Here is a 24,532-nt window from a genome sequence, read left to right as displayed (position 1 = left end):
CGAAAAGACCGGAATTACTTTCAAGGTCATTTTCTGGGATCACTTGTATGGACTAACCTAACCATTTAGTTTTTTTTCTCCAAAACCCATATATTCTGTGAAATCTGCAGAAATCCTATTCCACTTTAAATGGAAGACTTGTAAAAGATAAATAACAGCAGCAATGTACTTGGTTAAAGTTGAATGCATTAAAAAGAACTGCAGTCATACAGTTCCGCTGATAAAACCAGTTCTCACTATTAAACTGTAATTATAGGTGGTGGGGAAAAAAATCTTAATTCATACCATGAACTGCAGATTGCTAACCGATCTGAGGGACTGTGGCTGCTTTACATCTGAGATTAAGTGAAACTGAAGCTTCTGTATTTGACAGTAAGCTGGACATCTCTGGAGCAACAGTGAACCCTGGTGTTGTACAGTCAAATTTCAGTTTAGTTATCAGGGCAAAAGGCTCACATTACTGTAAAATAGACTACTGAAATAATTTAGTCTTTAATGGAGATAGACGTCTGTCATGGAAGATACCATTACAAGCATGTAATGCATGTAAATTGTGTAGATAGTCATGACATACACGTATAAAAAGACATACTGTTCAGACTGTGAAGGTCACACAAGAAAAGGACAAGAAAGCAGACAGTGTGGGATGTGTGAAAGAAAAAACGTTTCTCCAAAACCATCCTATGGAGATCCTAAATAATTTAGTAGGTTTTCTCTCTGCTCTTAATGTGGAAGGTGTAAACAGGATAATATACCTCTCTTGCTCCATTCCTAAATTTCCCTCTGGATATATTAAGTTTCTAATTTGGAATCTTTATCCATTAACGTTGCTACGAGCTCTACTGAAGGTAGATTGAGAGAAGTCAGAAATATATTGTCCAATAAAAAGGGTGAAAGCTACTCAGATATTTTAGTATCCTCATTTAAATAGAGTACGAAATGGAGACTGGGCTTCATAATGGTAGTGACCTCTTCCTCCACCTTCAGAAAAATAATCAAAGAGATTGATTTGTTTCAATTATGTTGATTTATCTATAACCTCTTTGACTGCTCTATGACAGCTCCATCCTTTGAGGAAAAAAATAGCTTTGATGTAGGGCACTAAAGAATTGTGGAGAATCAATTCTTGTAAAATGAAAGTGAAACTAAATTAGGTTACAAAACTCACCTTGAAGGTCTTTTATATTCATAGGTAATAATTTAATATCACAATTTGTAATACTCTGTTGGCTGCAAATTAGCCTTTCCTGCCAATGGTCTGCTTCAATCCAATATAATTTAAAGGGAGATGAGGAAAATAAAAAAAAGATGATTTATTTTCCATAAGCCCTTTAAAACCCACAGGAGCCCAAACATTAACCAAGTGACCAGCGTGGCTCTCTGTATGGTTATGTTGTTCTGATGATGTTGGTCTGTCCACCACTTTGTGCCAGAATGAAATATCTCAGATAAAATTAGATGGATTAACTCTGGTTTATACAATTTATTTTTGACCAAATAAACTAATGACATTCCTATTAGCCTTAGCTATACTTTGTGTTTAGTGCCAATTCCGTCAGCATGCTACCAGCCTTAACTAAGAACTAAGTTATAGGCTCCCCACTAAACATCAGCATGTCATTGTGACTTTGCTGACATTAACATTTAGCTAAAAGAGCTGCTGTGCAGCCGTACCAAGCGGCAAGGATGGTTGTAGCCTTGTAGTATTGTTTTATATTGCTTCATATTCTTCTAAATTACAAGCAATGCATATTTACATCGCTTAACATGTACACTATCTTAGACAGCATAGTGCCAATAGTATTGTATCTTCAATACACTTAGGGCATTGACTGAACACAGATATAGCTGCAACATACTCTTTGCTTCACATTCAGTCATTGGCCAAAACTTTGACTGTTCTACCCAAAGCAATAAAAATATGACACAAATAAAATTAAATAAACGGTCTGCTCCTGAAAATGAGAAAAAAGAAAAAAAGATGGAAATATAAAAAAAAGTGATGAAGGGAATTCCATGGCCTTTTAAAACCAATTCTGGTTAAGACTGCCATCCAGTGTCCACTTGCACAACTACATGCAATTATATAAGTTACTCGGGTAAAAAGTAAATAACTTACTGCCTTACATTGAGCTTTGCTGTTTTTTTGTTATCCTTTGTTCCTGCATCAATAAGCGGGCTGTTTCAAGCCAAACTGAAAACAGAATTTGTCAGGTATTATGCTCTGGGCATGTTAAAAGCCTCCACAGGTATATATTTACTATATTAGTAGACATACCTTAAAGCTCCACAGACAAGTTTCACTCTATGCTGAACAGCTGAGAGGCATATTTGTATTAAGGAAGGTCTAGATACATTTCATAAAACATCCAGCCCTTGGTCACAATGGCAGCTCCTCATTTCACTTTTTCTATGCAAAGCCATCATTTTTAAACACAGCTGTAAGCACAGTATACAAATAAAACTCAATGATATCTTACAATTACATTTTTACATAAAGTCAGATACACATTTGCATAGATAATTAATTAATGTAATATTATGTAACATAATCAATTTAACGTGCTGATAAAGCTGATTGTTTAATCAGGGATGAGCTACTTCTCTTTATGTATGTTGACATATCCACAATAATAACAACAGTTCAATATAATCTATATTTCAGGGTTGATTTCCTCTGTATCTGTAATGTCCTGGATATTACCTATATATTACTAGAAAAAATAATTGTCACAATATCATGAATACCTATTGTTATCTGACTTTCACAAATTACAATTGATGTAATTCAATTTGGCTCCCAGTGGTTACATATTATCGCTGCTCAGTGTTAGCGGTGCGATCCCTGTGCTAAATCGAGCACACCTAATTCGAGCCTGGCATGTCTTTTCGGCATGTGCTCATCCGGGTACTTCTGGGTCAGCCACGTAACCGCACATAACTCGACCCAAACCCCCCGAATAGTGGCCTTTATCAGCTACTTTCGGGGATGTCTTTAATGTATGTTATTCAAAAGTGAACCCTTACACAAAATATTCAAAGATAGCGACTGAAAATGGGCATTTAAATGTTTCATAACTGCCGCAGCTGACATTCAATCCGCGGTCAGAAAGCACATTATGTAAACGTGACAGATAAAAGCTTGTATAACGATTGAGGCCGACCAATCAGAGCGCTCTATTTGTCCCCGCGTGGTCTCACGGGTGGATGTGTTGGAAGGAGATTTTGCTTGTCAGAAGGGTTCACCAGGCGCTACAATGTGTACACATTGTTACGTTTGACGAGTTAGTTTGGAAAGGTTGGATGTGCATTATCTTTGTGTAGACTCACGATACATGCGGAGACAAACCGGAGATAATTGAGCTTTTCTTCTTCTTGCGAGCTAGTAGTTAAATGGTGACAATTTGCACATAGGTGCTGGTTGAAATCGTGTTTCTTCTGAACGACGTCCCGTTTAAATCAACGTTCATCGTTGCATCGTTCACCGTTATCCTCTTGTCTGCTCAACTCTGTGGATACATTGATGGAGCAAGGTTAAGGTCAGACAGACACTCATCACCAACCGACCAGGGTCAAAGCTTCTCCGTCCACGGATGCGAATGAACACTTGACTACTTTTGATTTTTGTTGGCTTTTGGGATCCCCTACCCCTCACCGGGAATAAAGAAAGAGAGCAGGCGACATGGTTGTCAACACCATCCACTGGTTCAGGAAGGGACTACGGCTGCACGACAACCCGTCTCTAAGGGACTCCATCCGGGATGCGGACACCCTGCGCTGCGTTTACATCCTGGACCCCTGGTTTGCAGGGTCCTCCAATGTGGGCATCAACAGGTGGAGGTAAGGGGGGGTGGGGAAGAATTTCAGAACTTTCTAAATGTCCAAATGTGTCATATGTTTTGCAGGTATGGATCATTCCTTGGCAGTATTTTGTACATTCATTGTAAATACTGTAAAACTAGATATTAAAGGATATAGCTTATCTGATACTATAGTTATATATAGTATGGTATGGTTGTTATACCTATTGCTGTTAAAAGGTATCTTTACTTGTTTCTGGAACTTACTTGCATCTGACTTACAGTTGAAAACAACACGTGATCACTCCAATTTGGCATATGTTACAGGCAACATACTTTCTGATTGCTTCTAAAATCGTTTCACTGTATAGGGAATTGTATCTTTACACCATTTGGGGTGGTTTTCATGTATCACCAAAAAAGGGATTGCACTGGTCTAGTTACGGTTGTTTTATCACCACTTGTTATGTCACATTTTCCCCAAATCTAAATCCACTTTATAGGATATAATTGTCACTAGATAAGTTGGACACAACAACTAAATGTTGCTCTATGTAATGAACAGTTAATGACTTTGAAAATAGCTTGTTTCTCTAAGTGTATACATGAGATGTTGCAATGTGGAAGTTACCATGGTCACTCCTCCCTGAGGCGTAAACAAGTAACAGGAAGTTTTGATTGAGTGCCAAAAGAAAAACAGAAAAGAAGAAGTGTAAAGTGAGGCTTTCTAAAGTGCTGTGTTACATTAACTAACCTAACATACAGTTTACGAAACAAAACCTGTGATAAAATCTGAATATTTTATTTGCAAACTTCATTCATTTAAAGTCCTCATTTTGATTAGGCTGACATATCCTGCTCTAAAAAAGGACCTTAATGCACCTTCAGACATTAAGTGTTTCTGCCAAGGTGTCAATGAAATAACATAAATGGCAGAAAGCTTAATTTGGCCACTGTTTGATGTTGATGTTTTTTATAGCATACAGGCTTGTTTATACTTACTCAGCTGTGGTGTTGGTCTTGTATCACAGGAAATAACAGGCAACAATTCAAACCCTTGATCAATATACATTATGTTGTTAGCAACTGTATATAATCATTAGTGACAAAGACCTAGGCCAATTCCAAATTGTCTTAGTCAACTTGAAAGGTACTATAATACAGGAAGTTAAAAAAAGATGACTGGGAGAATTTGTTTTCTTGTTTTCCATTATTTACCGTACCAAGATGATGACACATTTTTCCCGCTTACTAACTCTGATACTCAGCTCTAAACGGAGGGCTAAGAAATTGGGTCAGTGGGTTGTTATGGTCATTACATCATAACCACTATTTAACTATTTTGACCTACATTTAATACAAACACACACACACACACGCTCAACAGACCCCCAACTCGACCTTCTTTATAGTCAGCTACACCACCTCATTTACTATGAGCAGACTATTTCAATAGATTTTCCAATACATTACCATTCTGTATACAATAGCTGTATACAATAGCCTGACTTGTATATTCCATTGTATCTAAATCAGTTGACTTTTGTATGGCAGTGCTCTGCCTCATCTCAGTTCTGTCAACTGTAATGCTGAGGCATACTAAACATCTTAATCTGGTCAGTGCTTTAAGATAACTGCTCCTGTTGCACTGTTTTAACGTAGTGCAGGGTGTTAGTGGGGATATTATATAAAGATTTGTTTATAACAACAAGTGTTGAATGGCCTATTAAATCTTCAACTGGAGAGGCAAAGCAGGATTACACAAAATTTTGTGATCCGTATTAATATAAGAGATTATTTTCCTAGAATGATACTATTGGTTACAAGACCACCACACTTCTTCGAGACAGGAATCTATTATTGTATTATATGTCACAGGTTTTGTGTCAGGCTGTATTGCTGGGCCCGATGTAGGGAAGGGTGAACCAGAACCAGGATTGCGCGGGCAGACTGTCAGATCCTGCTGCAGTAAAATTAGAGGTTTTCTAAAAGGACACTGGTGCTGGGAAACGTTACCGCTTTTGTCCATAGTGACTGCCAAAAAATGAAAGTTCTTCATAGTAGCTTTAATAGTGAAGCTAAATAAAAGCGCAATAAAATTGGTACAGAGAATAAATAAAAAAGCATTGCATACTTTCCCCAACTATTGTTTGCATGAATTGTATGAGGTGTTGTGTTTGACTAGTTCTGGTTTGTTATGATTGTACTGGCTGTATTACAGAAAGAAAGTTAAATGCTTAAGCATCCATCACATGAAAGCACTTTTATGTTTTCTGCCTCTCACTGTAATAAATGTTAGGAAGTTACCCCACTTATAAATAGTACATTTAACGTTGTGTTAAGTGTAGTTTTCTGTCTGCTGCTGCTCTTGGTGACATTATGCAAGAGCTGTGTGTGTAAAAAGACTTCACCAGAAGAGGGGGCTGCCTGTTCACATTAAAACACTTCACTTTCATGCACTCTCTTCATTGATGAGATATTTTTGTTCAGTAGCCTTACTGTAAGGTTTTGTAAATATCATTGATGGTCACAATTTTAGTTGTGGTCATCTGTGTAGTTTGGGTTAGTTTTGATTAAAATAAATAGTGCAAGTGTTTCTCTAGCTAAATTGCATTTTCAAAATATGGTGACAAAACTATTGTTGCATACAGTTATGATGGTAATATTGGTGACAAGGTGTACCTGTGGAGAGCCCAGAGGATATTAAAAGACATTACCCACACTGCAATCCTGTTTTACAATGACTAAATACATTTTTTTGTAACTTTCTGGTTTATAATCAATAAGTTGATCATTCTGTCTGCTTGGTTCCAGGTTTTTGTTGCAATGCTTAGAGGACTTGGATGCCAGCCTGCGCAAACTCAACTCACGCTTGTTTGTCATCAGAGGCCAGCCTACAGATGTCTTCCCTCGAATCTTTAAGGTATGAGCAATGAAAAAGAAAAGAAGATGCGGTCTTGCTCTGAAATCAACTAACTTTTAAAATTGTTTTAACATAATGTTAAAGCTCAGGTAACAGTGAGCTTGGCAAATAAAGCTGATTCTGATTCTGACAGTGGCTGAAAGGCAATGGAAGATGTTGAAAGTGAAAAAAAACTATTAGATTTTTAAACAATAATAATAAAAAATGTGGTCAGTCCATCTTTGTCATGTATTTCCTTACAGAATAAAACAATGAATTATATCTATTGCTGTCCCTCAGGAATGGCAGATTAACCGTCTTTGTTACGAGTATGACTCTGAGCCGTTTGGCAAGGAACGTGATGCTGCCATCCAAAAACTAGCCAGCGAGTCTGGGGTGGAGGTCATGGTGCGGACTGCTCACACCCTCTACAATCTGGACAAGTGAGTGACTTTACATTTTAGTTGAAACAAATGTCACATAGTAATGCACCTGTTTGAAACAGTGTTGATTGTCACCGCCTGCTTTGTGTTTCTAAAGACCTGTGTTGATTCCCTTTACATCTCTCTTTCCTCAAAGGATCATAGAACTCAACGATGGTCAGTCTCCTCTTACGTACAAGCGCTTCCAGGCGCTCATCAACCGTATGGATGCTGTGGAGCTGCCTGCAGAGACAATCACATCCGAGGTCATCAAAAAATGTGCCACACCCATCAGCGAGGACCATGATGACAAGTTTTCGGTGCCCTCCCTGGAAGAGCTTGGTAAATTGTTTTTTTTTAATTATTTGTAAGTTTCTTAGGTACATGAATATCTCAGTATTTCAGACTTTGAACAGTTTTTGTATCTGTATTTGAATATTGTGCTTTTTACAGGTTTTGAGACAGAGGGCCTGACCACAGCAGTATGGCCAGGTGGAGAAACAGAAGCCCTCATGAGGCTAGAGCGGCATCTAGAAAGAAAGGTAAAAATACATCTTACTACACAGTATAAGCACAATATAAGAAATTAATATAGTTAACATTAACTTTAAATTGATAGCTTACTTAGCTCAAGTCATTACATAGATGTGGACACTGACCCAAGACACATTTTTAAATGGAAATAGTAGCAGGTAAAGCATGATGGTGATCAAACACACATCAAAAGTCTACAGTTTGGTTACAAAAGGTGCACACTACTATGAGCCTCATGTAACTTTAGTGTTTAAATGTGTTATCCATGCCCCTAGCAGCGAACATTATGAGGAACACTTCTGCTGAAAATATCTGTGTGAATGTGATTAACTCCTGATAATGATCTAAACTACTGTTCAAGATCCCATGGAATGGCAATTGTACTTCGAGAGTAGGAGAGATGGGGGGGCAGACACTGGAGTGCGCTCCAGACGTAACTGTGTGACAGACTTTGAAAATCATTTTTCAATGCAGACTACATCAGAGATAATTTTTTCAGAAAGTAATTTTCCACTCTATTAAAACTAAAATAAACTTCAATGCATTATTCTTTCTAGCTATAGGGTTTGGAAAAAGTTGGCTAAACCTTTGTGGCCTGAATTTATTCATTTGAGTTTGATGTTCAGTTTCAGATTCATACACACTATTTTTATTTAATTGGCTAGCAGCTTATTCCTGCTCCAAACTATTGTTATTATATCGGCCTTTAAAAATCCAGTATCGGTCAACCTCTAATCTTAACCATGTTAGTGTCAAGACATCTGTAGATGCAAGGGAATCCAACTAAAATGGTAGAAAGCAGCCTATGTCTGCTTCATGTCGCACTGTTTGTTAGAGAACAATGACAAAGACGGAACGAAGTGTAAAGCAGACAAATGGACAAGGGAGGGCCTGGACATTTATTTAACTTATATTTCATCTTTTGGATGCCATTGTGTCTAGAATAGGGGGAAAAGGAGATCAGTTTTTATCATAAAAATACTTTAAAGATGACTGGAGTAGTTTCTCATCAGAAGAACAGAAAGCCAATAAACCTTAACAATTAGAACATAATCTAAGATTTAGAGTAAAAAACATTTTGCCGAGATGTTTTCAGGATTTGCAGACACTGTGTTTATATGCTTTATCAACATCAAGAACGTCTTTGTTTCACCTCATTTAACCGTCAGTTTTTCAAGCCTGAGACTTCAATATATACCTAAATGTCTGTCATGTATTTTTTTCAGGCATGGGTTGCAAACTTTGAGCGTCCCCGTATGAACGCCAACTCCCTGCTGGCCAGTCCCACAGGCCTCAGCCCCTACCTGCGCTTTGGATGTCTCTCCTGTCGGCTCTTCTACTTCAAACTTACTGATCTTTACAAGAAGGTATGAATCAGCACAGACAAATCAAAAAAAGGCATTTTATGTTAAATCACAATTTGCTTTCACTCAGATTGGTTTTATGCTGATGTAAAATGCATAAGCCGAGGCAATACTCTGTGATATAGGCATTAAAATCACGATTACATACAACTTTTTCTGAACCTTTTGTTTTTAATTTTTAATTTTAAAGTAACATTGTGTGCTCCTCCTTATCAGGTCAAGAAAAACAGCACCCCACCACTTTCTTTGTATGGCCAGCTGTTGTGGAGGGAGTTCTTCTATACGACTGCCACCAACAACCCCTGCTTTGACAAGATGGAGGGAAACCCTGTTTGTGTACAGATCCCCTGGGACCGAAACCCAGAGGCGCTGGCCAAGTGGGCAGAGGGACGGACAGGCTTTCCCTGGATAGACGCCATTATGACCCAGCTGAGGCAGGAGGGGTGGATCCATCATTTGGCGAGGCATGCTGTGGCCTGCTTCCTCACCAGGGGAGACCTCTGGGTCAGCTGGGAGGAAGGCATGAAGGTAAGAACAGAGGGAAAGGATCTAGTATCCAAGTACATAAGGTGCACAAAAAAAAGAAGTGTTACAGTAAATGAATGTTCCTAGCTGCTGCTCTCCTGATGTTTCTTGCTTTAGTTGCTTTAATTAGTAGCATGCATTCACTCAACTGTCCACTGTCTGTGTCCTGTACAGGTGTTTGAAGAGCTGCTCATAGATGCTGACTGGAGTGTAAATGCTGGCAGCTGGATGTGGCTTTCTTGCAGTTCATTTTTCCAGCAGTTCTTCCACTGCTACTGCCCTGTGGGATTTGGAAGACGCACAGACCCCAATGGGGACTACATACGGTAAGTCAGTAGCTCCATCTGCATCACATGAATATAAAAGCTCTGGCCTTTCATAAGCTCATGGTGTCGTCAGTATTTGTGCTGCCTGCAGTCGTTTCTAATGGGGAAAGAATATCTCATTGTTGGCTCGTGCTTTTTAGCCTCACATGGGGGGGACTGATTTGTCAAGGTTTGTCACAATACAGTCATGTGTAGTAATTGATTGAACAATGATTCAAATTGTGCAGTTTAATTTACAGTGCCAAAATTATCTGTAAAAAGAAAGAGCTTTCACTGTCTGTGTTACTCGTGTGAACAATAACTTAGCTAATATGGCAGTATGGTAACATCTCAGACAACACACGTATAACTGCAATATTCTACTTTGCTTTATATTATTGTCCACACATCGTTTATCCTCCAAAGCCTTCATCATTCTCTTCTTTCTCTGCTCCCAGGCGTTATTTGCCCATATTGAGAGGTTTTCCAGCCAAATACATCTATGATCCTTGGAATGCCCCAGAGGAAGTACAGAAGGCAGCCAAGTGTATCATTGGAGTCCACTACCCAAGGCCCATGGTGAACCATGCTGAGGCCAGCCGCATCAACATAGAGCGCATGAAGCAACTTTACCAGCAGCTGTCCAGCTACAGAGGACTGGGTAGGGACATGAACCAAATGTGTATAACCTCAAACTCAAGCTCTCTTGTCATCATTTTAAAGTATTTCTAAATATCTGGAAATACAGGTAGAGTATTTAAACAGATTAAAAAAAAGTTCGAAGGTAATGTCTTTCCTATGTACAGTTCTGACTTTTTAGACACTCCTTCAAACCAGGATTGCCTATTAAACCTGTGTAATGAGACCCAACCCCAGATCTGAGAGCCTACTTGCTGTTTGATTCAGAGCCATTGCTTTGCCTTTGACAAATGATAATTACACAACATTGTAATAGAATACACGAAAACTAGATAAATGCTTCTATTGTGTGATCAAGAAGGGGCAGTAATAAAGCAATAAAACTCCAGTAATAGCTCTGCTGTTTTGTAGCAACTATACAGGCACAAAAAAACCTGGCTGGAACATGTAGAAACACTTTAATGAGACCAGAATTATAGAGCCAAAGTTTCTTTAGTGTTTTTTTGTGGGTAAATTATAATGCTTTGGTCTCCTTGCAGGCATGCTGGCAGCGGTACCTGCCAATCCCAACAACGGTGCAAACGGCAGTGGTGTCGGAGGAGTCAACTCAGGGACCAGTCACGGTCCGGGAGGGTCCTATGAAGGTCTCTCCACACATGCAGGAACATCTCGAACAGGTATGTAGGTTGGATGGTTGACATTGTCATTGGTTAAAATACAAATCTTTGAATGTTAATAGATTACATACATTTAAAATTGTACAAGATACTTACATGTTATTTACACAAAGTCATTTCACATGGCTTACATTTCACCCATGAAACTTGGGCCAGCTGGCAGCATGATATCAAATATCTGCTATCCCTGGCCTGCAGGATTTGGTAACTGAATAACTTAACTACTACTGTTCTCCCAAAAACAATATTTAACTTGTTCAAAAACAATAAAATGCCCTCAGACAAGTTGCTAAAGTGCAAAAGGAAGTAAAAGCTCGATAGGTACATTCACTTCACTGTCCAATTGATTGACTTCAGTGTTTTATGTTTTAATGCAGAAAGAGGTAATTCCACGCAGAAGCGACGGCATGAAGAAGCTCCACCCAAAAGCAGCTCTAAATCCTGGAGACCGAGCAAATAGTGTGCAAAAAGAAGAATACAAAGGGTCCCTCAGTCATCTGGACAGCATCTTCTCCTGCAGTGCCGTCAACTGACACACAGTTGTAACTGTAACTAACAACCATAGATATATCCATGGATCTATAACATGTCTTGGTCACCAGATCAGACACATCACACATCTCAGGAACGCACAGACAATGCTAATATTAAAGAGAGAGAACCCTGTATTAGCAGAGTATAAAATGAAAAAAAACAATTCATCTATAAAGTCTTAGAACCAGGGTGTTGTGAGGCAGCCTATTGTCTTCCACTACAGTATGTAACTGTACAACTGTTAAAACCACTAGTCCTTATTACCAATGCCCTTTTTCCACTCAACAGCCCACATCTGTCAGGCATCAGGGGGAAAACTGTAATTCAGTGGATTTTTAAATGTGAATGTTTATCTAGGCATCATCTCTCATATATAGTGAGCTGAATACACATTTTAAATACCTGACTGCTTCGACCTCTACATCTTATGTGAAAATGACAAAATCTGAAATCTCCTTCCCATCTGAATGATGGGGAAACAAGAACACAATCTGGAGACAGTGGAAGATTTCTTGTTTATGGCTGACACCCTCAGCCAGGATCATATCATCATATCATATCAGACATAATATGACCTGGATAACACACAGTTGTATCTTTTCTCAAAAACAAGCCCCCAAATATTTCATATAGAAGAATATAAGGTTACACTGCCATGAATGTACATAGTGTGAGAACGTTTTTTCTCAAAGATGTAAAACACAAAAGCCTGATGTAAAGTAGTAATGAATATTAGCAGCAAAGCTGTCGGGTTTGACACTAAGGCAGGTCTTACAAAGGCCATTATACATTTTGTAAATATTTGTTTTAATTTCCAACTTTTGTATATTTGATTCTATGGTTTCAAAGCTACTTTTGTAAATAATCCGAAACCAATGAATGCATGTGCTTTTGTCTCCCATGTGATCTTAAATGTATTATTTTTGTATAAAGAATGACCAAATTCTAACTTGTTGAAATGGCAATAAATGAAGCAAACAGAATACTTGTTGTATCCCTTTGGTTTTTCTTTTTCATTTGCACATTTGTTTGCGGTCACCTATATTTGCACTTATGTGTGAACTTGAGACAATTGATTTAAGATAGTGTGTTGCATATCACATCATTTTCCATCTTATTCTGTTGTCCTCAAATGTTGCATATATTTATACAAATTTAAAGTAGCCCATAGTAGGTATAGTAGTTCCACTAGTGGAAGTTGGGTCGACTGTGGCTCAGTGGTAGAGCAGGGTTGTACTTCTATCAGAGGATCGGCAGTTCGATCCTGGGCTCCGCTAGTCCATGTCTAGTCCATGTCGATGTGTCTTTGTGCAGGACACTTAACCTCAAATTTCTCCATGAAATGTTAGTTAAAGCGCTTTGAGTGGTCAGAAGACTAAAAACAGCTTTACAAGTACAGTCCATTTACCTTCTTAGATGCCCCTACAGTAGATCAAAGATGATAAAGTTTCTTCTAGGGTGCCTTTCCAGTGGAGAAAACACAATGAGGTGCCTTCTCGGATGCCTTTATGTTAGACAACACATGATTAGGATCTCTCCAAGGTGACGATCCAGAGGAGAACACACAATGAAGCTCCCTCTTAGATGCCCCAACGCTAGATCAAACATTATAAAGTGCCCTCCTGAATGTCTTTCCAGTGGAGGAAACACAATGAAATGCCTTATCTAAAGTTCCTTCTAGGATACCCTTTCAGTGGAGGAACCATGATGAAGTACCCAGTGGCCTAATCGGTGACCATAAATAAAGAAAACTTGCAGTAGTGCCATATAGGCTGCCCTACAATCCCCCACTGAGTAGCTCAATGCTCAATATTGTCATATTTTAAGTAAAGCATATCTGTTCATAACCAACCTTATTATTTATTCGTTTATTTGATCGGCAGCAATTCTTACATAACCTTTAATAAATAAGACTGGGGGATTACCCATTTTGTATTACATGGACACCGTTTCGACGACTTTCATGGTTTTAAAATCGTTTTTTCTCAGTTTTTTTCGACCTACTTGAAGTAGTGTAACGAAATAATGTGACTGTCTTGTGAGCGAATCACGTTACTGAGGGATCAAACAGTCGATTGTAGCTTCGGGCTGAAGAAAGGGCTCTTATGCACTGCTGCAAAAATACTGTGAAAGGTTGGAAGCTTAAAATCGCATTGAGGATGCAGCGAGACTCCAGCCTTGTCCAATGACAGCTGGCGGTGTCGGTGGGCGGTGATCGTTCAGATCAATCCTGTATAAATTGTTCCCGCACATATAGGAAGTAGATCTAGACCCTGTTCTCTGTTTGATTACACGTTGGGGATAGAAAAATGAACGGGGATAAAGTGCAGAAGAAGCCTGTTCGCCTCATTGCGGCGGCCTGCAACGGAAGGGGCATCGGGAAGGACGGACAAATGCCCTGGGATTTACCGTAAGAGTGAAAACATCTGTGATGACTTCTCTTTAATTCAGTCTGGGACTACAAACACTGTACAGCCTACCTGTAGTAAAATACATCCTTTACTACAGGTAGGCTACTATGTCTATCGATAGTTTTAACGTTTTGTATAGCCTCTACAATAGGTCTGCATGTGTCTTGATATTATACATGTATAGTATAGCCCATCAGTGTAAGTTCTATTTGTGTGCAACAGGTGAGCTCCAAAGTGAGTCAATAGTCTTTTATTCGTTTTTTCAGTCTTCAATAAGATCCCTTGTTTGAACTGTTCCTGTTTAGTTATTAGCTCACATCTCATTCTCTGCAGACCTTTTAGGTAAAGTTTTGAGGAAAAGTGGAAATGCCTTTAGCCTATGAAAGCAGTTGCTAATAATTATGTTCACTGGCCAATATGGATTTAACTGGCCCCAAAAATATATACAAGTTATGTTAGAAATAAGGCTTAGCTTTGTTGGATCAAAACTACATGATACAATGAAACAGGGGTAAACACCTGTGACCAGATGAGAAGCTGAAATGCTTGGTATTTTTTAACTGACAAATCTCAAATGAAGTTGTTAAAATTGTAATTTAATTCCTGATTATGTAGTTCATTAATCAAAAATGTCGCAGAAAAATGCCTTCTAGCAGTAGCTATACACTACTATAGTAGTGGTACAGTAGAGCAAGTAGCAGTAGTAATGCTAGACAGTAGTTATAAAAGTGGGAGCTTGATATGTTATGTAACTTCAACTTATTCACTAGGGCATCATTTGCTCTGTGTAGAACTTATAAGCAGCAGTGCATACGGTTAATGAGCTTAGAAACAGAGCTGTCTGTTTTCTGACTTATTTAATATTTAAAAAATAATAATGATATTGAAAATGTGACTCTTGCAGATCTGAATTCCAGTACTTTAGGAACCATGTCTTGGGGGTGTCGAGACCAGGTAGGTTCCTCAACATTAATAGTACATCATATTAAAGCCGCCTCATGTAGGGCTGGGTTTTAAAACAGGAGCCAAAATCCCACCTGTATATTGGGTACTTATACCAAAATTGTGTCCTAACTTTGCTAAATCTAAAAAAGCCATAAGGGAATGTTTATGTTTGTAGGATGAGGGATAAACAGTTTCTTATTCAATTCAATTCAATTCAATTCAGTTTATTTTGTATAGCCCAGAATCACAAATTACAAATTTGCCTCAGAGGGCTTTACAATCTGTGCACATGCGACATCCTCTGTCCTTCCCTCACATCGGCACAGGAAAAACTCCCCTAAAAAACCCCTTTAACAGGGAGAAAAAAGGAAGAAACCTATGGGAGAACGACAGAGGAGGGATCCTTCTCCCAGGATGGACAGAATGCAATAGATGTCATGTGTACAGAATGAACAGCATAACAGAGATACAACACATTCAATGTATATGACATAAATGATTCATATAATAAGACTACTTATAATAACAGCAGCAATTATTACAGTAGAATTATAGTTATGAAAATAGGGATAGTAATGTGATTTAATAATAATAATCGAATGATCTCTTTTCTTAGTTTTTGTTAGAACACGTGCTGCAGCATTCTGGATCAACTGTAAAGATCTAAGAGACCTATTAGAGCAGCCTGATAATAAGGAGTTACAGTAATCTAGTCTAGAGGTAACAAATGCATGAACTAGTTTTTCTGCATCGCTTTGAGACAGGATTTGCCTGATTTTCGCAATGTTACGTAAATGAAAAAAGGCTGTCCTTGAGATCTGTTTTATATAAGAGTTAAAAGACAGATCCTGGTCAAAGATAACTCCAAGGTTCTTAACGGTAGTGCTGGATGCTAGAGCAATGCCATCTAGAGAAACTATATCGTTAGATAATTGAATTCGAAGGTGATCTGGGCCTAGTAGGATAACTTCTGTTTTTTCAGAGTTTAACATTAAAAAGTTACAGGTCATCCAGGTTTTTATGTCCGTAAGACATGCTTGAAGTTTAGAGAACTGGTTAGTTTCGTCTGGCTTAATTGATAGATATAACTGGGTATCATCTGCATAACAATGAAAGTTTACTGAGTGTTTTCTGATAATATTCCCCAAGGGAAGCATATATAAGGTAAATAAAATAGGTCCAAGAACAGACCCCTGTGGAACTCCGTGACTAACCCTGGTTTTCATCGAGCTTTCATTGTTTACATATACAAACTGAGATCGGTCTGATAAATACGACTTAAACCAGCTAAGTGCGGTTCCTTTAATGCCTATAAGATGCTCCAATCTCTGTAATAGGATTTGGTGATCAATGGTATCAAATGCAGCACTAAGGTCTAGCAATACAAGTACAGAGACAAGTCCTTTGTCTGAAGCTATTAGAAGGTCATTGGTAATTTTCACCAGTGCCGTCTCTGTGCTATGATTCACTCTAAATCCTGACTGAAAATCCTCAAATAAACTATTGTTATGCATAAAGTCACAGAGCTGATTTGCTACTGCTTTCTCAAGGATCTTGGAGAGGAACGGAAGGTTAGATATAGGTCTATAGTTAGCCAACACCTCTGGATCTAGAGTAGGTTTCTTAAGAAGAGGTTTAATTACAGCTAGTTTGAAGGCCTGTGGTACATGGCCCGTTAGTAAAGACAGATTGATCATTTCTAATAAAGAATTGCTAATTAAAGGTAAAACTTCCTTAAGCAGCCTAGTCGGAATCGGGTCTAAGAGACAGGTGGAAGGTTTAGACTTAGAAATAGTTAAAGTCAATTGTTGAAGGTCGATGGGAGAAAAGCCATCTAAATATATTTCAGGTTCTACAGCTATGGATCGATCGGTACTGGTTGAGGGCAGTAGATTATAATTTTTTTCTCTAATAGTTAGAATCTTATCATTAAAGAAGTTCATGAAGTCACTACTACTGAGGTTTATAGGAATACACGGCTCAACAGAGCTGTGACTCTCTGTCAGCCTGGCTACAGTGCTGAAGAGAACCCTGGGGTTGTTCTTATTTTTCTCTATTAATGCTGAATAATAGGCTGCTCTAGCATTACGGAGTGCCTTCTTATATATTTTAAGACTGTCTCGCCAGACTAGGTTTTCAGTAAGACAAAATAAATCAATATGATTATCTGATATTAAATCATTTACAAGTACACCCTTAGATGACAGAGATCTAATATTTAAGAGTCCACATTTAATTGTCCTGTTTTGATGCACTGTTGCATTGGTTGCCTTAACTTTTATTAAGTTATTTTGTATAACTCCTCTTCTGTTGACTTTAAATAATTGAAGTGGCCGTGGGGCAGACACAGTCTCTATAGGGTTTTGGGTGGGTAACTGGGTGGGTAACTGCTCCAAAGGAAGCGCAGAGAAGTGTGAAAGACTGCGACTCTGCTTCTGCTTCCTGGTCCAATTGTATTATATCTCATTGTATATCATTTTCATGATATGGAATTAGATATACCATGATACAAGATTTTACCCGTACTTGGTGGAATTAATTTGGTCCTTGTAACTTTCAACCTTTTTATATCCTAGTCCTGTGCTATGTGCCACAAGGAGAGACGTGAGAGCTGCAATAGTTTGTAAAATATGTTATTCTTATCTATTTCAGGAAGGATGAACCTGATGGTTTGGGGAAAACTGTGCTGGCAATCCGCCCCGAAAACGGATTTCCCACTGCCCAATGTTCTGCATGCGGTGCTGAGCACAACACTGGAGTGAGTGTTCTCTCGCACAAATGCCTGCATCAAGGAGGGCAGCAAGACATTTAGGGTCATCCAGAACAAATCCTAGGTTTTCATGGTCACTAACCTTCTGAATCTAATGGAGATGTCTCCTCTTACAGGACGGTTCCAGATCACGCACACTTCTTGTGTCAAGACTTAGAAAGTGCTGTCCGTTTGGCTGCACAGCCCCCACTTGCTGACTTGATTGAGACCATCTGGATTGTTGGAGGGACGCAGGTCTACGAGGTAAACCAGCCTGAGCATTGAGCTTCCCCTCAAGCAAGTTTCCCCATTCTTGAAATCCGGCATTCCCAACTCCACCCAACTTCAAACCGGTCGACTCAGTCACAGTCATTAAACTCAGTTTTTTTTGCATTTGTATGTATGTCATTTATGAGATAATTTGGTAAGCACGTACCTTAAACAGCATGCAAGCTAATGACAGCCCGTAGTTCAGTGTGGATTTAACCTTTTAAAATGATCTCCCACCAGCAGTGTTGGTAAACAGGAAACTGTTCAAATGTTCAGTGCCAACTGGAGCCACAAATATGCAAAGTTGTCTTGTGCAGCATAGATTCCTTCCTTCTTATGTCAGTATGTTTCCTTCCACAATAAAAGATCATTTATTTCTCATATTGTGCTGAAATACACATGGAAAAGCCAGGTTGTTAATACTGTGAATGTGACCAAAGTCTCTGTGCTTGTTGTTTATGATCAGGATGGGCTGAAGCACCCGTGGTGTGACTTGGTTTACCTGACAGATGTCATGGCAGACTTTGACTGTGACGTTTTCTTCCCTGAGTTTGACAGAGAACTCTTTAAAAAACAAGAAGGGTATGTATTCATTTCATCCTCAGATTATTAAAGTGCAGGTTGTCCTACCCACAGACGCTGTGGCCCCACATCTGAATGTGATGTTAAAAGGTTAATGGTTAAATAGTTACCAAATAGGGATTTTTACATACAGTTATTTTAAACATGTCAAGCTTTGCTGTCGCCTCTTGAGAGAGTGATTTTGTTACTGTTTTTACAAATCAAACCCTGTCAGAATGTTTTGGTTGAAAAAGCTCATCTCAATAGGATTTACTGACATCAACACTTACTTAAATTACACTGAATTTGAATTGTAAATGAGTAAATAATGTTCAAAATAGTTTTTAGTTTTTGTTTTTGTTTTTTTCTTGGTTTCCATGTTTTCTATGGTTTTCTATCATTCTACTGAAAAAAAGCATGAGTACCCTTATTTGTTTTATGTCAGAAGGTCTTCTTCCACAATGAAAGCAAATGTATGTATGGATATTGTTTATCACAGAGTTTTGCCCTTGTTAATTAACAAAATCATTATTCCTTTGTTTCCAAACAAGATTTCCTGATGTACCGAGTGGGATTCAAGAGGAGAAGGGCATTAAATACAAATTCCAAGTATTCAAGAAAGTGACTGGTGACGCGGTGTAAGCAACTAACAGAGGAAATCAATAGACTGTCAGAAAATACTCCAAACTACTCATTCCTTGAAAACCTGTTAAGATTGATTGCAGTCAACTCCTGAATAGACTTTACAGACATGCTGCCAAGACCCAAACCAAGAGCGCGTCATTATATTTTTGTAAGAGCCAAAGTCTTACTAACACTCTTTGTTATATAGTCACTGAGCATTCCAGTGTAAATAGGACATTTATACTCTTTGTAATCCATAAAATACTTTAAACACAGACACGTTGAAACGTTGTCCAGTTTGTCTACCAGAGTTTTTAAAAGAAATCCCCTGCCACACTCTTGTCACCTTGTCAGCATTCGCATCTCATCATCCTCCTCAGTAATATTGCAGCTGCACGGAGAATATGCTTGTCAGTGAGTCAGTCGGCAGCCTACATCGATGACAGCTTGTGCTCTGGGTAGCTCAGCAGATATGGTCCTTTCCAAGTCAATATGACAGATGCCAGTTTAGAAAGCCACAAGTGGATTGTCCTATTGGTTTGCTTTGAATCTATGTGTTTTTATTTAGAAGTACATGGAGACATTTTACAGCCTTTTCTTTTGTATTTAGAATGGAAAGACACAATTATTGATGTTTTTTTACAGTGTCTTTTATGAATGAAGGAGTTTTTATGAAAATAAATCAATGGTTTTAAAGGAGTACCAACTGACATTTTGTAAATTCATTTTTAACTTTAGAATTAAAGTTATTCTTATTCATCTTGCGTTATGTGATCCCTTTTGCCACTAGATGGAGGCATATCAATGAGACAACGAACAGAAAGCCAACCTTAATGCTGGTGGTAACTGATCAACAACATATACTAGATTTTACCACCAACTTTGATTGATTACATAGGGGGTCTCTGTACCCTCTATATCTTTTGGTTATTGATAGTTTCTTACTTATAATGGTCACGGCAACTTTAACTACATATCTGAGTTATGGGGATAAGATTTACAGTGATTACATGCAGCTTTTTACAGACAGGTCAAATGATCCACAGACATGAGTCACATGGGCAGCAGTGATCATTCCCAGTCATCACAGAGAATGTAATATTACTTGAGTGTTTAGCTGTTGAGTTATTTACAGTTATGTTAGCATTACAGTGGTTGGATGATGTAACAACAAGTAAAATACTCACCTCCTGTGACTGTGTCAGCACTGTCAAGCATTAAAACAGGATCAGTAAGAAACCAACAAGTATATTGTTTACTTATTCAAGGTTCACGTGGGTGCCAGTTCACTCAGGAATCCTTGGAAGTTAGTAAAGGAGGTCAGGGAGAGAATGTGTGAAAATAAATATGAAATATAGAACAAATAGAAAAGAACAAGTAATCATGAGTAGATTAAGACTTGGCCATAGCAACCTGAACAGTACACGTTATGTCATAGGGAATCATCCAACTGGTCTTTGTAATCTGTGCCAAGAAAAAGAGACAGTAGATCACCTCCCGATTTCATGCAGGATATATGAAGAAGAAATAGGGGTTTTAATAGCAGGACTACAGGGGCACGGAGGAGGAGAGGTCAAAGATAAAGATGTAATTGACAATAGGGATATAGTGCCGGGGAAGTAATTGTATGTTTTTGAAAAGAGAGCTGTAAGAAAATAAGATAACAGTGGTCGATTAAAGCCATTAGGAGGCAGTAATGCAACTGAAATCATGCCAGCTGCTGGAACACTACCTGCAAGGAAATTTGTGATAATGACTCTAAGGATAGAAATAACAACATTATTCAGATGTCAGTCAGAGTGATAAGTGATAGAGGTAAATTCAGAAAAGAAGATGATATTTCTATTATTATAAATGTGAGGTATGTAACTGCACGGAAATTGTTGAACATGTGCTGATAGGGTGAAGGAGGTTCACTGTTAAAAAGGAAAGACTGAAGGCCAGGGTGATGAGATATGGGATAGGAGACAAACTGGTACAGTTAAGAAGGGCTTTATTTACATTTTTTAATGAAACAGGTTTAATATCCAGATTATAACTCCTTTATGAAGTGAACCTTTTTATTTAACAATCATTATTATTATGTTGTATAATAATAACAATAATATTGTTTTTGAATGACAAAAAAAAATAAAGCACGATATTATACACTCCGTGTACAATAGATGGAGGCATGCACCTCTAACCTTTGGTATGTAGTCTGCCTTTAATTAAAAGAAGAAGAAGAAAACGAGCTGCAAGAGGAACTCAGGTTGTAACGTTGGTTCCAGCCGGTGGAGTGAGGCTGGTGCACACCTCTTCCCATGTAGCTGTTGGCGTCAGTGCAGAAAAGACGAGAGGGCATCTTTTACAGTGGCCTAATCGTGTTTTATGTTGACATGTCTGAACATTTGAACCTGCGTGACATTTATACATCATTTATTTTCAGACCTGCTTCCCTGTTGGTGTGAAGGCGGCTGGCAGTCGACATAACGATACCTGTGAATGTTTTCATTGGACTTGAATAGTTGAAATCCACAGATGACAATAAAAAAATATTTACCATTATCCGCAAGCATTTCACTATCCACAAACATATCTTTAAAAAAACATTTTTGCTATCATTTTAATTTCAATAAATGTGTACAAAGGATACAAGCATTTTATGGATCCATTTGTCAACTTTAAATCACTTTTGCACATCTGTGGATCGTTTCCTGTCGATTTGTGGACCATGAGACATTTGTGACTTCCCTTCTTTAATGTGGAGGAAATTTTCTCAATATTTTTTTACCGCAGCAGATCTGTAAACCTCCACCAATATGAGATGCAGTTAATAGCTACACCAGAGAATGGCAATGTTACTTCACATGAGCTGACAGAACGACGGTGTTATAGGCTACTGGAAGAAGGCCAAGACAAGAGTCAACCTAGCATCTTCATCCAAGAGGTGACAGACAAGGAGCATCATTATTTAACCCAACAGTTTTTTTTGTATGTGAGTACCTACTAGTTTCTTAAGGTTGGGGACACTGACATAGACTGTAGTTCTGTCAGCTTATGTGAGAGAATCTCGCCACCTTTTCTGGATGTATCCTGATCTGCTGTAGATTGGATACAATTCTGCAAACCAAAAGGAGGAAAGTCAAAAATGTAATTTGGCTCTTAAGACCAACAGGAAGTGATCCATAAAATGGATCCACAAATGCGTATATATCACTTTACATACAAACCAACTTCTACAGTGGGTACGGAAAGTATTCAGACCCCTTTAAATTTTTCACCCTTTGTTTCATTGCAGCCATTTGCTAAAATCGAAAAAGTTCATTTTTTTCGCATTAATGTACACTCAGCAACCCATCTTGACAGAAAAAAACAGAAATGTAGAAATTTTTGCAAATTTATTAAAAAAGAAAAACTGAAATATCACATGGTCATAAGTATTCAGACCCTTTGCTGTGACACTCATATTTAACTCACATGCTGTCCATTTCTTCTGATCCTCCTTGAGATGGTTCTACTCCTTCATTGGAGTCCAGCTGTGTTTAATTAAACTGATTGGACTTGATTAGGAAAGGCACACACCTGTCTATATAAGACCTTACAGCTCACAGTGCATGTCAGAACAAATGAGAATCATGAGGTCGAAGGAACTGCCCAAGGAGCTCAGAGACAGAATTGTGGCAAGGCACAGATCTGGCCAAGGTTATGAAATATTTGTGGATCATAGTACACATATGTGGATTGTCTTCTGTGGGGTACAACTTTTGAAGTCGAATAAAAACTTCCAGACGTGCCAGACATTTTAAAGTTTAGTCATGTAGTATTTAACATTTAATCAGTATACATTTTAATATGTGGAAATAAAGTGTTTTTAAGATTCCTAATATTTGTTTCTCTACGGAGCATCAGTGGTCCTTTAGCTTCTATTTTTGTTGTTTGCTTATTGTTTTTTTGGGGGGTTCTTTTCTGTCTATTCTGCCACAAGAATGTCATTCAAAAAAGTCATAGTATAGTATGTCCAGAAAATGGCTCAACAAGACATAGTATGTGGAAAGAATATTTTCAAAAGTCATGGTATACAATTCCATTTTAATGTAATTTAAAGAAGTCATAGTATGGTATTTACAGAAAAGATCATTAAAATAGTATAGTATATTGAACAAAAGTCATAAAAAGTCACAGTATAGTATGTAAGAAAAAGGTTATAGAATATTATTAGTCAGTATGCCATAACAATTCCTAATATATAGTATGTCATTACATTACAGTCATTTAGCAGACGCTTTTATCCAAGGCGACTTACAAGCAGTAGTATATTACATATCATTCACCCATTCACACACTGATGACAGGCTACCATGCAAGGTGCCACCATCAGACTCTAACTAACATTCACGCAACATCCAGTCCACACCGATGGCAAGCCTTCGGGAGCAACTTGGGGTTAAGTGTCTTGCCCAAGGACACATTGACTGCCGAAGCCGGGTATCGAACCACCGACCGTCTGATTGGAGAACTACCTTGCTCTCCACTACGCCACAGCCGCCATTAAAAGGTCTTAGTAAAGTATTTTGTAAAAAAAAGTCATAGTATAGTGTCTTGAAGAATGTTGTCATAAAACGACAGAGATAGACAATAGTTTTTGATAAATACATCAAAAAGACACAAAGTATAGGAGTAAAGTATAGTATGTCCTAAAATAGCAATACAAGATTCATTCCATAAAATGTCATTCAAGAACGTCATATTATAATTTCACATCAAGACATAGTATAGTATGTTGAAAAAACATTTAAAAAAATTATAGTATAGGTTGCCATCAAATATGATAAAAAATGATGTTACGTTAAGTCATAAAAAAGGCATAAAAGCCAAAGTATACTATCTCATAAAAAAGTTATATAGTTATATGCCATAAAAATGCCATAAAAAGTTTATGTCATTTAAAAATTCACAACATATTATGTAAACAAGAAGACGTAACAACTCATAGTATAGTATTTACTAAAAAAGTCATAGTATAGTTTGTATGGTTGATCTTGTTGACATTAATGACAACAGATGTGCTGAAAGTTTTGAAAAATTGGAAACCCGGATTTGATCCCGCAGTTTGAAGTCCATGTCATGTTTTCTTGAATTGAACCACCGACTTCTTCTCAAACCTTTTAGCCATTGGTTACCACCACCCACCATTAAGGCTAAACAGAGAATTAATTACTTCTCATTCACAATGTAAGCGCTTGGGCCAGCGCAGAAGTCCAGTTTGTAAAACCAGACTTGTTATTTAT

At 38.1% G+C, this 24,532-nt stretch overlaps 2 protein-coding genes across 2 annotated transcripts; both read left to right on the top strand.

Moving 5' to 3' along the window:
* Window positions 1-3,251: 3,251 nt before the first annotated feature.
* Window positions 3,252-12,676, top strand: cry1b (cryptochrome circadian regulator 1b). The gene is made up of 11 exons (XM_054619273.1): window positions 3,252-3,840; window positions 6,615-6,723; window positions 7,003-7,145; window positions 7,282-7,466; window positions 7,578-7,666; window positions 8,885-9,025; window positions 9,239-9,550; window positions 9,722-9,873; window positions 10,311-10,513; window positions 11,031-11,168; window positions 11,546-12,676. The coding sequence occupies exons 1-11, from the start codon at window positions 3,683-3,685 to the stop codon at window positions 11,626-11,628; spliced, it is 1,713 nt and encodes a 570-aa protein (XP_054475248.1). The 5' UTR covers window positions 3,252-3,682; the 3' UTR covers window positions 11,629-12,676.
* Window positions 12,677-13,954: 1,278 nt separating this feature from the next.
* zgc:153031 lies at window positions 13,955-19,956 on the top strand. Its single transcript, XM_054619274.1, has 6 exons — window positions 13,955-14,112; window positions 15,018-15,067; window positions 17,711-17,816; window positions 17,945-18,071; window positions 18,544-18,659; window positions 19,190-19,956. The coding sequence occupies exons 1-6, from the start codon at window positions 14,012-14,014 to the stop codon at window positions 19,278-19,280; spliced, it is 591 nt and encodes a 196-aa protein (XP_054475249.1). The 5' UTR covers window positions 13,955-14,011; the 3' UTR covers window positions 19,281-19,956.
* Window positions 19,957-24,532: the final 4,576 nt, after the last annotated feature.

This window comes from Anoplopoma fimbria, chromosome 19 (assembly GCF_027596085.1).
Source record: "Anoplopoma fimbria isolate UVic2021 breed Golden Eagle Sablefish chromosome 19, Afim_UVic_2022, whole genome shotgun sequence".
Lineage (NCBI taxonomy): Eukaryota > Metazoa > Chordata > Actinopteri > Perciformes > Anoplopomatidae > Anoplopoma > Anoplopoma fimbria.
Note: the sequence above shows the minus strand (reverse complement) of the source record. Positions and strands in the feature narration are given on the sequence as shown.

Bases quoted from the DNA above. Each gene is read 5' to 3' on its own strand.
- cry1b (XM_054619273.1), top strand. From the start codon at position 3,683: ATGGTTGTCAACACCATCCACTGGTTCAGGAAGGGACTACGGCTGCAC. The intron at 7,467-7,577 runs GTAAATTGTTTT...TGCTTTTTACAG, and splicing joins GCCCTCCCTGGAAGAGCTTG to GTTTTGAGACAGAGGGCCTG. The intron at 9,026-9,238 runs GTATGAATCAGC...CCTCCTTATCAG, and splicing joins TTACTGATCTTTACAAGAAG to GTCAAGAAAAACAGCACCCC.
- zgc:153031 (XM_054619274.1), top strand. From the start codon at position 14,012: ATGAACGGGGATAAAGTGCAGAAGAAGCCTGTTCGCCTCATTGCGGCG. The intron at 17,817-17,944 runs GTGAGTGTTCTC...CTCCTCTTACAG, and splicing joins GTGCTGAGCACAACACTGGA to GACGGTTCCAGATCACGCAC. The intron at 18,660-19,189 runs GTATGTATTCAT...TTTCCAAACAAG, and splicing joins CTCTTTAAAAAACAAGAAGG to ATTTCCTGATGTACCGAGTG.